The sequence below is a fragment of the Periophthalmus magnuspinnatus genome, chromosome 21 (genome assembly GCF_009829125.3).
Source record: "Periophthalmus magnuspinnatus isolate fPerMag1 chromosome 21, fPerMag1.2.pri, whole genome shotgun sequence".
NCBI classification, from domain to species: Eukaryota; Metazoa; Chordata; class Actinopteri; order Gobiiformes; family Gobiidae; genus Periophthalmus; species Periophthalmus magnuspinnatus.
This window is the reverse complement of record NC_047146.1, coordinates 8,896,963-8,911,942: the sequence shown is the minus strand read 5'-3', so window position 1 is coordinate 8,911,942 and position 14,980 is coordinate 8,896,963. Positions and strand designations below refer to the sequence as shown.

The window sequence follows — 14,980 nt, the reverse complement described above, 5'->3', positions numbered from 1 at the left end:
GACAAATGCTTCCTTCCTGTTGAAAATGCTGTTATTTTTTTATTTATTTTTTTGTCAGTTTTTATGACATTTTTGAATAGTTCTTTGTAGAGACAGACAATCAAAATATCACCTTTTTGAATATGAGCTATTAGCCTATATTCTGAACAAAGAATATAGACTAATAACTTGCAAAGAAGGTTTTATTTAAAGAGTGACTACCGTTTGGTTTGTTGTTAAACAGAGCTGTGATGTGGATGTCAAAAAATTCATTGGTATAGATATTATTTGATCTATGGTGAAGCAGTGTGGAAACTGAGATCAAGGCAAACTATAAATCCCACAGAGCTATTTGAAAATTTGCATTTGTTTACGACCTCACCATAAATTTCATCAAAAATAAAAGCTAATCTCATTATTTCCGAAAAACTTAGTAGTAATTCACTCTGTTATATATACCCCAATTTTCAGAAAGAAAACTAAAGCCGATTTGCCTCCTCATAGCCGTCCTCATTATTAAAAAATAGTTGGACTGGTTTATGCAAAATGCCGGATTTCATGTTGTGCGATGGCAGTGGCTCTGATCAAAAGCCTGATTGCGTCTGAACCCGGAGCATTACAGTCGCAAATGATCCACTCTGGCACAAACAGAAGCAGGATTTCCAATCTCGCTGGAGTTCATAAAAAAGCCAATGAATCTACCCTGCCAAGTCCTGCAGATAAAACAGCAATAAATAGGAGGTTATGAGATTGTGTTCGGAGAAATGTTTGCGTAAACCCAGTTAAAATATAAAAAAGTGAACTGAAAAATGCATCAGGAGTCGCTTTTATCGTGCACCTCTTTCGTCTCCTCCTTTCACTTCGCTTTAGATGAATTAGCGCTAATGAACTGGCAGCGACAGTACAGCGTGATTATAGGCTCTGACTGCAGCTGTGATGAAGAGCTAAGGAGAGATGTAAGTCTGTTTTAAGAGAGCAATAGCATCCATTTATCATCTATATCATTTTTGGGGTAAAACCACTCAATCCAAGAACACTGTCTAATCTGGAGAACCACAGGGCTCCGTCTATGGACCAATTCATTTCTCACCACAAACAAAAAGTGTCTAATTTGCAGTGTGTTGCTTTATAATCCATGTGTATATCTGATGCCCATGACAACATAACTTGGCTTGGTAATGGGAAAAAGTACATTGGCTACTAGGGCTGGGTGATATGAGAAAAGAAATAATATAGAACAAAATAGAATTAGGATAGAATTTTACTAAATGCTTCATAAAATGATCCACTAGTTGACGACAGTCGCTTCAACTCAGCTACAGAGCTTAGCTGTCTGTGAGTGTAAACGTCAAGGGAAATGATTGAATGTTTTCTCTGCTGGAGCCCAGATAATTAGCCTGAGTCGTGTTGTGTATTTTAGGGGAAGATCAAGTGTCACAAACTGAGGCTAAAGATTGCGGATGCTGTGCTGTCAGCCTCAAGGACTAATTGGATGGCTTTTTATTTTACGACAAGCTGTCAACTGTCAACCAAAGGCCTCTCTTCTGATGTCCAGAGGTGCCTGTTATTAATTAAGACTTCTTGTAACACAAATCACAAGACATTAAAAATACGACAAAACTAAAACAGGAATATGCTTTTAATCTTTGGTACCACTGACTTTTCCTTGTGTCTGTTTTACCTGGTTTAGGATTTCTGGGAGCTGCTTCAAAAAAGAAGATTTGATAAGGAAACTGCAAGATCCTGAATGAAGAAAGAATAACATCTGCACCACCGGAAAAGCAGAGACAACATAACAGTACAATGTAGTGCTCTCTAAGTACCTGTCTGGCTGCTGGCTCTATAGGGAGGCACTAATGGAGCAGCTCGGCGAGGACCTGAACCTCTCCTTTTTACTTGAACATGAACGAGACATGATCCTGAAAGTGTTACAGAAAGATGAAAAACTGAGGAAGCGTGAGGAGAAGCGTATACGGTGAGGCTTAAAGCAGCATTCTTCTTCAAAAGTCCGCATTTTCTTTTCTTATTTTGGTCCTTTGCTTCTGTAGGAAATTGAAGAATGAGTTGCTGGAAATAAAGCGTAAAGGCTCTCGTAGGCCTAAGGATGTGGGGGAGCGACAGTGTGGACGCTGCCTGAAGAATCTGGGGCTGATTTTTGACCGAGGAGATCTCTGCGAGGAGTGTAAGCTGCGGGTTTGCAATGACTGCCGCACCGCTGCCCCCTCAGGACGCCAGTGGAGGTGCAACGTGTGTGCAAAGATGTTGTAAGTCCAAACCAGACTAACAAGAGCAACAGCAAACTAAATCAGGAGTAGTAATGCTAATAACAGTTGAAGTGAATGACATAACATAGTAAATACTGGTCGCTGTGGTTAGCTAGGGTTGTATATATTATAATTTCTATCATAATTTCTATCTTTTTGCCAGGATTTTTGTTCAAATAGTAGCTTTAACTTACCTTTAAGAACTATCTTCTTCATCTGAGAGTTCACACTGTGGTTATATCCACCTGTCAATCATGATGGAAGCTGACCAATAGGACAAGAGGCTGGGGAAAAGTTAATGACGTGCGTAAGTGTTTGACAGAAAAGCGATATCCAAAATAAGAATCTCTCCAGTTTGGCAGATGACAAATAACTCATGATCTCATTGTATATCATTAAAATGACCACCGTTAAGACAGTGGTCATATCGTAGTTATACTGCAGGATTTGAACATCAAAACAATCTCTCTTGCAGGGTTTCCACATCCGTCATTCACCATCATTTTCAGATGTTAAAATTAAACGAATGGAGATTTTAAGATGCTAAGTACTAAATGTAGTTATTCAAACATATTCTGACACTACAGAGTGATAATGTGAGTGATCCAGCAGTTTATTGGGTCATTCCACCACATTTTCACAGTGGTTTTAGATCTCTATGAGCCTTTTGTATTACTGCCAGAAACATTACAAAATTACCATTATCATTTCCATGTCGTGCCGTCCTGAGCTCTGTTGAGGATGTGGTCAATACATGGAAGTATAATAATGATGAAACCAAGATGGCTGGATTGGTTTAAATGTTATTGACCTACAGCTAATGTGAGCAGGGAGTGTAGGATGGCTCTGATAAAAAGTTGTCAGGATCCAGGTGGCCATAAATATTCACCTGATTGCTGAATGATCTTATTAAAAAGGATTTATTTTTTATTGCAGTTATTTCTCATTCGGTTCAGCCCAGCAGTCCAGCTTAGCCTGTTTGGTCTGGCGTGGCGTAAGGCTCCAATAAACCAGCGTGATAAGTGTTCAGAGCTGCAGTGGTCTCCAGCCAGTTAAATGAATAATGATGTGCTGCTGTTTTCAATAGGCCTCAGGTGGCAGGGAAGATTAAGTTGGAAAACTGCGAAATGGCTTTTAACACTGTTTTTCCGATCACAATAGCTTGAATACAGTCATTTGAAAACACAAACTTTCAGAAATTTACTAACAGCTATTCAAGGTAGCTGAGGAAAAGTGATCATTTGAAATAATTTTATTGATCGATGCGGGCAGCAGTCTAGTATGGAGACCTGAGGGGGTGACTGTCTGAAACGTGGTGTTTACAGAGAGCTCAAAGTGGTGACGGGAGAGTGGTTCTTGGAGGAGAGGTCAAAGCGCTTCGAGGAGGGAGTTCTGAGCAGCGATGTGATTAAACAGACCATTCTAAGCAGCCCCGTTGGTGAGTATGGACTGTCTTCTCTTTATCCAACAGTTAACAGAAATGTGCACTGTGTAACTTTTCTGGTAGAGGGGACCCCACCTGCTTGTCTCTATGGAATATTCCACAGTATGGCATCAAACTTAAACTTACACCAAGAGCGAGACCAGAAAACTTTATACCTAGAGGTCTTTGATTGTTTTCTTGTCTTGTATTGTCTTGCTTTGTATGGGCTTATTTAGAATGTTAGCTTTTATGGGAATCTTTTATTAACCAAAATAATCTTTAATATATCTAATTTAATCTACAAGCACAACCTACAGGTCAGATCTGTGGAAAGAAGGTGTTTGTTTATAAGTTGTATTTCTGCTATAATTTAATGAATACAATATAGACTTTGATGCCAAAATGTGGAGCATTGCAGGTAAAGCTTTAACATCTTCATAGCGACAAACAAGTTGCCAAATCTCCACCAAAACAGTTGCGTAGTGCACCTTTTACACTATTTTTATCAATGTGATTTTCAACATTAGTTACAGAAAAAAAATCCCCTGAACCTGTGTTGAGCTCCACGGAAATGGAGAGGCCGGAGACTCCAAAATCTACAAAATCAGCTAAATCCGCCAAAAGTGCAGTGCGCCATGTTGTGGATGGGGTCAGAAGGAAAGGGTAAGAGACAAAATTACATACAGATTGTGTAGTAAGCTCCACAAAGTTGAATGTTTTGCTTGATTTGAGCAGAAATCACTGAATTATTCAGATTTTGCCTCATATATCATTGTGATATGTTCATGGAGCTTGGAAATAATGAATTACTCAATTGTGACTTGGCAAACAAGGTCCCTCAAAGCTAGAAACGCTCCTGTTCAAATCCAAAGGGAAAACCATATTGACATTTCGTGAAAAGGTAAATAGCTTCTTTCTGTCAATAAAGGCTAATCAAATTTAAGTGAGTATTTCCCCTTGGACATTATAAAGGTTAATTTAGGCTGGAAACAGACTGTAATGATGGTGATCTTAATGATGGTGTGTGTAAACAGGATGAAGATGGACAAAAGGGGCAGTCGGCCAAATCTAAAGCCCGAGAATGGAGTCGACAGTGTCAGTTTGAAGTCTGCCCCAGAAGGAGACGCTCAGAGTGTGTACAGCGCTCGCTCGGCTCCCAGTCCTCGCTCCAGGTCTGACTAATTTTAGTGTTATACTGTTGCATAGTACTGTATTGGTCTTAAGTACCTTTAGTTAAAGTTCACCTCCATTGCAAATGGGGTTTTTTTAAGTTTCAGGACACATTATTAATCAACCTTATTGTTTTCAGTGTAGTTCCAGTCGCTTTACTCTGCAGTGCACCAGTCGATTTCATGAGATTTGACTTGTTCTTTCTATATAAACAGTACAATCACTCTTAGTTAAAGAAGACACTGTAACTTAAATATTATTTTTAATTTTCTTCATTCTAAACCACAAAATTGATCCATTGACTTCTTATTGCAAAATGTAGAAATGATAAGGCTTGCTTCTTTATAAATTTAATTTCACCATAGCAAGCTGATGATTTCCATTTACCAAACATGTTTTACTGTTGATAAATGACTACACAACATTTTTGAACCTGAGTAAACTAATACTGAGGGGACCATTATAACGTCACTGTTGCATAATATGTCCCCTTTAATCTTTATCCAATGCCAAAGCTAAACTACGTACACTTTTAATTGTCTGAACATAAGACTTTATGTTATACAGGGCCATTAACATTACTGATTGTTGTGCCAATAATAAGTGTTTCATTTTCTGTTGTGTGTGTAGAGGTGGTGCTGTAGCCTTGGAGTCTTCAGGAACACCAACAATACTGAACAACCTTCGTCCACAAACTGCAGATCGAACATCTACGTCCAGCAATGGCCGGAGGGTCAGGGTCAGCGACAGGCAGACGTATTCACATCAACAAGCTCACATTTTGAACAGTCATCTAACATTCTTTTTTTTTCACATGCAGCCCGATGGAGCAGAGAGTGTGGCCAGTTTACACTCCAATGACAATGTCTCTGAGAAGAAACCTGAGGACAATCACTGCACAGATCCAGACGCTCCGGCCATTTCTGTGTCCAGAGCTTCTGTCTCGTCAGGTGATCACTGCATTTCCTGTTTCTCTAAATGTGTACTTTCTCAGCAGTATACTGCCAAAACTATTTTAAATGAGTTATAAGACAGCAGTTAATTTTTTGTGATTGTTTGAGACCTGAAACATTTGAGGGGTTTATTTTTAATGCAGCTTTAGTTTGAGCAAATAAAAATATGCAAACGAAAACAGCTAGAGAAAAAATCCAATTCAATTGTTTCTGTTTAACAAAATTCAGCACAAATCTTGATTAAAATCAACACATTTTAAGCTTTATTAGATCTCAAAATCTGAGCAAAATGCTTTTACTCTTTACATTTTTAAACACGTACTTTAATACTTTTACTGAAGTAGATTTTTTTCATGTGATACTTTTACTCTTACTTGAGTATTTCTTTGCTTTGGTATTTGTAGTTTTACTTAAGTAACAAAATGTCAGAATCAGAATCAGAAGACTTTTATTGCCATAGTCTGTGAACACAGTTCACAAACTAGGAACTTGATACGGTGAAAAAGTGCAACATAAACACACTGAATAAATACAAATACAAATACAAATAAGGGCATGCACAAAGTTAAAAAGATATGCTTAAAAAAAAAAAATCAAATGAAATACTTAGTAGTACTTGTAGTACTTCTTGTAGTACTTCTTCCACCACTGAATTATACACTGTAAAAGTGAAGCTGCTAGATTTGCAGGCCTGGAGCAAAATGCTTAATATCATTTGGCTCTATTACATTGATGTCTCATACCACTTGCTGTGTGCTGATCTCAAGAGACGTCTCTTTATCTCCAAATGGTCTTGCATCACAATGAGCAAATGTAGGTGTATACATGTGTTTCACATGGTTGTCACTTGCAGAAAACCTAGATTGGCATCATAAATGATATTTTCTGGAAACAATAGCACAACACACACGATGACCACATATTGAGGCGCCGCACTCATTATATTCTATGTGACTGTGTTTCCTCGGAGCCAGTGCAGCAAGACAAAAACAATGCTCTGAGGAGGGATCACTTAAAGGACAAAGTGCTTTTTTGTATGCCAAGAGCAGTCACCCATCCACACACTAATTACACTATTAGTCTTAGCACCTGTGTCTCCTTCTATTATAATCCAATGCGCTCTCAGACAAAATTAAGTTTAAACTATAAAAACTTTCTACTGTCAGCCCTTTCAGCTCTGTAGCAGACTTCAAATAAAGGTGAATATTTCCTCCGAGCCTACACTATCTGCCTCAGCTAAACGTTTATTTACTTGTTGCAGTAGAGACCAATCCTCATTAGGGCTATGTACTGCGGTTGTCCTTGCAGTAGCTCTTTCGCCCCAATTACCATGTGGTTTTTTCTATGTTTTTGAATACATTTGTTGCAGTTTTCTCTCCTCCAATTGCTTAATAACTGTGATGACTATTTTTGGTCTTGAGTTAAAGGCCATCTATGGTAATTTGCAGCGAACATGATGGGTTTAATAGAGCATCAATTAATTTTTGTCTCCACTGCCTCTGACCAACCAGTCTGTGTTCACATGAAGCAAGAACGCAAGAAAATCTCATAACAGCGACGAATTTGAACAAGCTGCCAAATGTGTCATCCACTAGTTTTAACATAATCGATTTGTGTTTTGCATAAATACCCATTGATATGCAGTTCTATTGACTAAAATGTCTGGGTACAAAGACGTTGCTGTATGTGAAAATGTATCATGGAGCCAGGCAAGATGACAAACAAATTTATATTTAAGATTTATTACAAACAAATAAAAAGGCTTAGAATATTGCTTTTCTGAACATAAACAATGCAGACTTTTAAATCAAGGCATTCAACACAAGAAATAGTTATATTTCCTCCTCCAAAGTCTGAACACTGCTCCAAACCTCAAGACAATTAGAATCGATTGAGTCAAATTCAACTAATTGCACTTTCCTCATATAGCTGTTTATTTGCCAAAAGTCAATTATCTGGCAATTTCTGATGCTTGGTTTGAAGTTCTGTGGTCTATATCTCTTAAAGGAGACTGTTTAACTATGTCTTTCTTCAAGCATATGAGGCCACACTAGTCTCCTACTTCAAACAGCATTATTTAAAAGTAAATTCAGCCCTTTTATGAATATTCTTCTGCACTTACAGCCCTGACTCTGTTCATTTCTCCAGATCACAGTCGGTCAGAGATGGATCTGTCAGCTCCAGCTACTGAGCACAGTGAAGACGCCTTTAGCCTGAGAAGCCGCTCCGTCCCTGGGCTTAATGAAACAGTGAGTACCCCAACCCCTGCTCAAGCCTCCACAGCTCTCAACACGAATTAACATCACAGACAAACTTACTGCAGTAGATTGTAATGGATAAAGTGTACTACTGTCCATGTCTGATGTGTAGGAGAATGGTACTTCAAAAGAGCGTGACCAGAGTGTAAATAGATGTAAACTGGGAACAGGTGGAGAGGATCTGACGCAGTTTGTGTTTACCCAGTTTTCATCTATAATCAAAGGCTCACAAAACAAAACTGAACATTCATTCAGCGAAAAAGATATGGTCATTTTACACAAGGGCAGCAAATAAACAAATTGTCACGCTGTGGCCAACCTTGTCATGTTGGAGTTATTGAAGCTGGCTGCATCCAGCGCCCACGCATCCACCAGAGGGACAACTCTGCAGTTCACAAAAGCCTCTGGTCACTTTTTCAGTTGCCTCCCTTTTGATTAACTGTGGTCACACAATCATTTCTCTACTAAAGGAGAAATTCTGCACATATGCTCTGATACGTTACAGTTCTGTACAACAATGGTTCTTTAATTAGTGAAATCTGCACTATACTTAAGAGCTATGAGAGCTAGTTTCAAATGTTTTTACTTGAAATCTAGGTTCAAGATTACTTTATTCACATTTTACATTTTGTTAACTAGTGCGTCTGCCCTTTCTTTCATTCACACAGCACTTTAGTTTTAATAATTATGAATATTTGACAGGAGTTTTCTGATGAGGAAGAGGACATCGATGCTCTGATGTCAGCTCACAGTGTCACAGCCGGACAACGCCTGAGCAACACAGTGTCCATGGTAACACACACCTGTCGAACACCTGTTCATAACACACACCACTACAGCCTTCCTCCTGACCAGACCCGGTCACATGACATATTTGTCAGTGCATCTGTTTATGTACTCAGCAAATACAGTGTGCTTTAGGCCAGCCACATCATCACCAACACGTTTATGCAAATGTAAATAGAAAAGGTATCTGCAAAAGGTCTACATTACCTAGAATATCTGAGCCTATTAACTTTAATGTGTAAGGGACAAACATCCTAAAACATGTAGTCTATTCATTCTTAACAATTACATAATAGTGCTTAGTGTTCCCCAACTTACTTTATTTAATCATATCAAGTGTGTACTTGCAGGTTGAATATATTAACCCTTTACCTCAATTTAATTTTTACTACATAGTTCTGAATTTGCAGGGAAAAAACACTTTTGCCACCAGTTATGTTTTTTCACACACCTTAACACACTCCCCTATTCATCACACAGCTCCCTGGAGACTTCGCGGTAATTTTCTTTGCACATTTCCCACCGTTTACACCAGGACTAGCTATGAATGACATCAAATTGATATATTGTTTACATTTTTCTGTTGCACATGCTCGTAATTAACTATGAAACGCCTTAGCAGCCTATAAACCCAATTATTCAGATACTGTGGTTGGTCTGTGGTGCTCTCACTGGGAGTTTGTGTGTGTAATTCGAGCTGTAGGGAAGCATCTATTTACCACGTCGTGTCGTAGACAACCGCCTCATTTAGAGAAACAGGAAGAAGCAATGATTATGCAGTGGAGATATCAACTCACTGTAACATGACTCACTTCAATTCTGGTTAATATAGTCCCCCACTAGATTCTTTTTAATGCTTATTTCACATGTTATGCAGAGTAGTTGTGTATGTGTTTTAGTATGTGTTATGGTTTAATGTTTTCCATGAATTTACTTATGTTAATTCAAAGTGAAACGAAACACTAAATCCACTTTTTTTCACCACTAAACTCTGTATGTGGTATTTGAATAGCATAATCTACTGTTTCTAGTCAATTTTTGCCACGTTTATTGTAAAGTAGATAAATTTCCACCTTCTGGTCAAAAAAATGTCCAGTAGTTGGTAACATTACAACCGCTCTGATTACAGCAAGGTGTTTCTGATTACAAACATCTGGCTGCAGGGGGGCGGAGTTTGAAGTGTGGATACCTGTTAGACCAATCACACTTTTCCTCATTTGTCCAGACCCTGCCCCTTTTCCCTCTTTCATTCTCTTCTTTAATCCGTCCCAGTTTAGCAGCTCTATTTGAAATGTGGTATAGGCAAAGTTTAACTGTTTAGTCCCATCGTTTAATCATAGAAAAGTAGTTCCTCAGATTATATAAAAAGTGAACTATTTCTGTATAATTCAGATTTTAAACTCTATTGTATATTGTAGGCGTATGTTTTATAGTAGACTAATGTAATTTAAATTAAATTAAATCGAATCACTTTAATCAAATTTCAGATACACCTGTTTATACATTTTCCCCATGCACAAAGATCCCAGAGGTTACTATGTATGAATCCTGACTTGAGTAATATAAGTGCATTGTGTGTGTGTCCGGCGTGTCCGTGTTGATTTCTCGGGCGTTTCCAGATGAGTCGTAATCTCTGTGATTTGATCTGATAATCGCCATGGTAACAGCGTGTAATGTGGTTTGTGGCTGCGTCCGGGCTTTCAGCTGCCTCTCCTGCGGGGCCAGTGGGGGTCTGCTGTCGGGTTTCTGCCTCTCTAACACACATCAACGCACTCAGCACTGTCTCTCCTTCTCTTCTCTCTCTCTCTCTGCTTTTTTTCTTCTGTTTTACCTCATCATCTTAAATTGGTCGGCCGATGTAGTCTTCCACTCCCGCTTCAGAGAGACGCTGGGGTTATCTCAATGTCCCAGACTCGGATGCAGAGACTGTAAGACCCTTTACACACATCTGCATGTGGTTATCAACAAACATGCACTTTATTTATTCATGTTAATTTCTTATCATGTATGAAACTTAAATATTTATAACATTTATCATTGACTTTTTGAAAACACTTACACACAATTATTTATATTATGAATGTATTTATTATGAGTAAACTATGAATTGACATACAATATTCATAGTTTAGGGTACAGCATGCAGCTATCGTTGATTTTCACAGATTTTCTTTTGCCTTGTGGCCATGTCAAAATTGTAATTTAAATGATAAATATTACATTAGTTGCCTGAATTTTGTTTGGTATTTGCACACTCATTATTAATTCACTCACATAGTATTGCTTATGGAGAATGTTTCGTAAAGAAAGAGGTGTCACTTTAAAAAAATATATTGGAAAAAGTTAAGGAATCAATTCAGTGGAGGACGCAATCCATCTTGGCTTATTCTGCGTCAGTCTGCTGTCAATGTCTAAGCTCTGTTTGGCTCATAGTTGTCAACAGCCTGGCTTTGTTAAATCGCTGCTGACCATTTGCTTTCATCTCTGTCAAACAAGTCGCATTTTACTTTTCCAAATCTTTTTCTTTCCCCATGATTAATTTAAATATTTTTTTGTATTTTTTGGTATTTCTGTTTCCTCCCAGGTAGGCATGGGACGATACTGAAATTCGGTGTCACGATTATCATGGCCAAAATAATTGTGCGATAATTATTAAAGTTGCTGACAGCTGAAAACATGTTATGAATATGAATAATTATAGTTTTAAAAGTATGAATAAGTTCAATATTTAAACAGCTGTTAAAGTATATAGAAGAGATCATCATGGAAAAGTATTTTTTTTTCTGCATATTCTGGTGATATAAAGGCATAAAGCTTATCTTTGTTTGGACAATTATCACAATTATTTGAAATGTCCCATGAACGATTATTGCCTCCCCTTTTTATCACAATAAGGCAATTTTATTTGTATCTAATTGTGCACAAAGTAATTCAAAGTGCTTTACAGAATAAGAAAGACCTCACAATACAACAAATCAAAACATAATAATCACAAATAATCATCATAAAATTAACATTAAAAGAGAAGAGTGCAGAATAAAATCCTTTTAGTTATATTCACAGCTAAACAGAAACATTTGGAGCCTGGATTTAAACATTGTCAAAGTAGAGGCCTGTCTCACATCTTCAGGAAGATCCAGGTTTTAGCTGCATAAAACTGAAACGTTGATTCTCTGTATCGTCCTGACTCTGGGCACCTGCAGGAGATAAACGGTATTATTGTTTATTGTCCCATTCCTACTCCGAGGTTGAATCGTTTTAAGTTCAGTATCTGTTCCCTGTCCATGTTTGACCTTCTCCTCTGATCACGGTTTGTCTTGATTCCACAGAGTAGCATCAACAGCATGATGAGCATGTACAGCGAGACCGGTGACTATGGCAACGCCCGGGTGAGCGGGGAGATCCTGCTCAACATCAGCTACAGCTACAAAACCGGGGCTCTCAATGTCCTGGTGAAGGAGTGCCACAACCTAGCAACGGGAGACGACAGACGGCAACGCACAGATCCGTAAGTAGTCAATACAAAAGGCAGCTGTCTCATTGCATAAACTTACTCCGCTTTCAGCAACTCAATAACAATGTTTTTATGATCTGTAGTAAGGATTTTACAGCTGTAATTACATTCAAGCCATAACCATATCCAAAATAAATAAATATTCCTTTAGAGTGCAGTAGTCTGTACATTTTGCTTTGCTCTAGGGCTGTGTAATTAGTGTAATTAATTGTATTTAATCAATCATGTCTAATCGTCAATTATCAGCTTGGGTTTTTTTAATCGGAGAGCCATATCCAATCCTCTGTCAGTAAAAGCGTGTGACTTGGAGCAGAGTTTATAATTTTTTATTCAATGGCAATGATTAAAAGTCTGTATTTTTCATATAACTGAAAAATAAATTTAACTAAACTGATGCAAGCTTACTCATTTATCTGGACTTGGGAGCAGCACAAAACAGCATTATTTATTCTTAATCAAGTTGTAAGCCTATGTAAATGTATAGGGGTTCCAGCCAATGCATCACAAACCGTGTGTAAGGAACAGCACGCATGAAGTCAAACCATTAGCCATGAGGAGGGTGACACTGAATGGAAAAAAAGCATCTCTGCCTTTCGATTATAGTTGTATTAGATTACCTATTGCACCAGTTTTGACAACAGGCAATAAATAGCTTCAAGCAGGGGTCAAGTAAAGCACAACATGCAGTTTGTCTATGTTTATTTAATGCGATCCCTCTGAGTGGATATGATAAGTGGAACAGGTATATAGGTTTTTGAAAAAGCTGTTATCTATAATGCAAAAAGACTGACGCAGAATGTGTTTTGTGGCAGATATGTAAAGACTTACCTTCTTCCTGATATGTCTCGTCAAAGCAAGAGGAAAACCACTATTAAGGCCAACACTATTAACCCTGTTTATAATGAAAATCTACGGGTGAGTCCCTTGGTTCATTTTTAATTGTTTGAACAAGAAGCTGAAATCATAATTAACTTTTGGCTCTCTTGTGTTCACAGTATGTCATCAGCCACTCACAGTTGGAGACCCGAACTTTGCAGGTCTCCGTCTGGCACCACGACCGTTTTGGGCACAACAGCTTTCTGGGTGAAGTGGAGCTGTCCTTTGACTCCTGGGAGTTTGATTCCCAAATAGAGGAGTGGTACTCGCTGCAGCCCAAGGTACGAGGCCTGACTCAGAGGGTAGTCATGCTCCTATCGGGCTCTCTCGTCTTGTAAATATGGATGATTAAGTGGTTTGTGAATGCGTAGGTGGAGAGCTTTATGGACACTACCATGCAGTACAAAGGGGAGCTGACTGTAGTTTTGAAGTATATTCCGGCAGAGAAGAACCTCACACTGCCGCTGGATCAAGTACAACAAGGTAAAGGTCTATGTGAGGCCTCCCTTATATGCCTTGGTTTATTGACACAAACAATTTAACTCAATTACAAATCTGCTACAAAATTTGCATCACTACATTCTAATCCTAGTTACTTTTTAATGCAGTATTTCAGGGTTTTTTTTTAAATGTAATGTTATTTTAAACCACAATCCATGCATAGGTACAGAAGGGAACATATACAGTGGTGGGACAATTGGGACTGCTGCTCAGTAACTCCTACTATTTTGGCCAATGTTGTTGTAAAGCCAGGTAAATGGGACCAAACAGTGCAGTACTCGGGAAAGGTTTACAGTGTTTATTTACAGAATGTGAAATACAGTTCAAAAACGTGGGTAGATCTGGCAGGGAGCAGGAGGCTGGATGCGGGCGGCGCAACGGGGCTGACAGGGCAGACAGCGCCGGGGCGGGGAGCAGAGCGTGAGCTGGGGTCCGGGAACGGGGAGTGCTGAGGCGGATACAGGGCGAACAGAGCCAGGACAGAGAGCAGGGTGCGGCGCGGGGTCCAGAGACGTGAGATGCCGGGAACAAGACGAGACAAGACAATACCAGGACTGGAACGAAGCCGGGAGCGCAGGAGCCGGGAGGAACCAGGGAATGGGATCTGAAGGGCAGCATACAAAATTCCAATGAGCAAGGTAACAGCAAGCAAATACAAAAATCACTAGAACAAGCTAGATAGTCACGTTGACACGCGGACGATCTGGCCCCGAGTGTCTGGTCCTGGCTCCTCTTATCCACGGGAGGTGGCTTTGATTGCGCTGATGAACTGCAGGTGCGCGCGGGAGGAGCCAGGGCTCAGCCTAGCTCCTGCTCCGGCATGTGGGGGAGGGAGAGAACAGGGTAGGAGGCAAGACAAGGACCGGGAAAGTGCGGATCATGACATTACCCCTAAAATGTACTCAGTGTGTTTGCAATTACTTTCCACCCCTAGTACTAGCATGTGCTGTTATGTTGTTCTTTTACTTATATTTTGTGTCTCGAGTTATTATCTTGTTATTGCAATCACCCTACTTCAGATGTATATAATTTCTTTTATATAATTTTCACAGATCAGTCCATCCATCATGTTAAGAGATCTAAGTGCTGTACATTTAATTAGTTTGTTAATAGATGTAAGAGAAAATTGACTTCATTTTGTAATCCAATTAAAATGGTATTAGAAAAAGGTTGTTTGGAAATTACACCATGTATTAAAAAGCTAGTTCAAATAATTAGTTTGAATTATACCCCTGCTATACAAGCTTCCTGTTAAT

General features: G+C 38.9%; 1 protein-coding gene across 1 annotated transcript in view; it reads left to right on the top strand.

Moving 5' to 3' along the window:
* sytl5 (synaptotagmin-like 5) overlaps positions 1–14,980 on the top strand; it is a 32,644-nt gene that overhangs the window by 14,573 nt on the left and 3,091 nt on the right. Inside the window, exons 2-14 of the mRNA XM_033987331.2 lie at positions 1,670–1,954; positions 2,028–2,243; positions 3,569–3,681; positions 4,194–4,329; positions 4,701–4,838; positions 5,467–5,575; positions 5,657–5,786; positions 7,938–8,038; positions 8,750–8,839; positions 12,163–12,341; positions 13,160–13,262; positions 13,343–13,504; positions 13,595–13,706. Of these exons, the coding sequence (XP_033843222.1) occupies positions 1,836–1,954; positions 2,028–2,243; positions 3,569–3,681; positions 4,194–4,329; positions 4,701–4,838; positions 5,467–5,575; positions 5,657–5,786; positions 7,938–8,038; positions 8,750–8,839; positions 12,163–12,341; positions 13,160–13,262; positions 13,343–13,504; positions 13,595–13,706 (1,708 nt within the window). The 5' untranslated portion in view covers positions 1,670–1,835. The remainder of the gene's footprint in view (positions 1–1,669; positions 1,955–2,027; positions 2,244–3,568; positions 3,682–4,193; positions 4,330–4,700; positions 4,839–5,466; positions 5,576–5,656; positions 5,787–7,937; positions 8,039–8,749; positions 8,840–12,162; positions 12,342–13,159; positions 13,263–13,342; positions 13,505–13,594; positions 13,707–14,980) is intronic.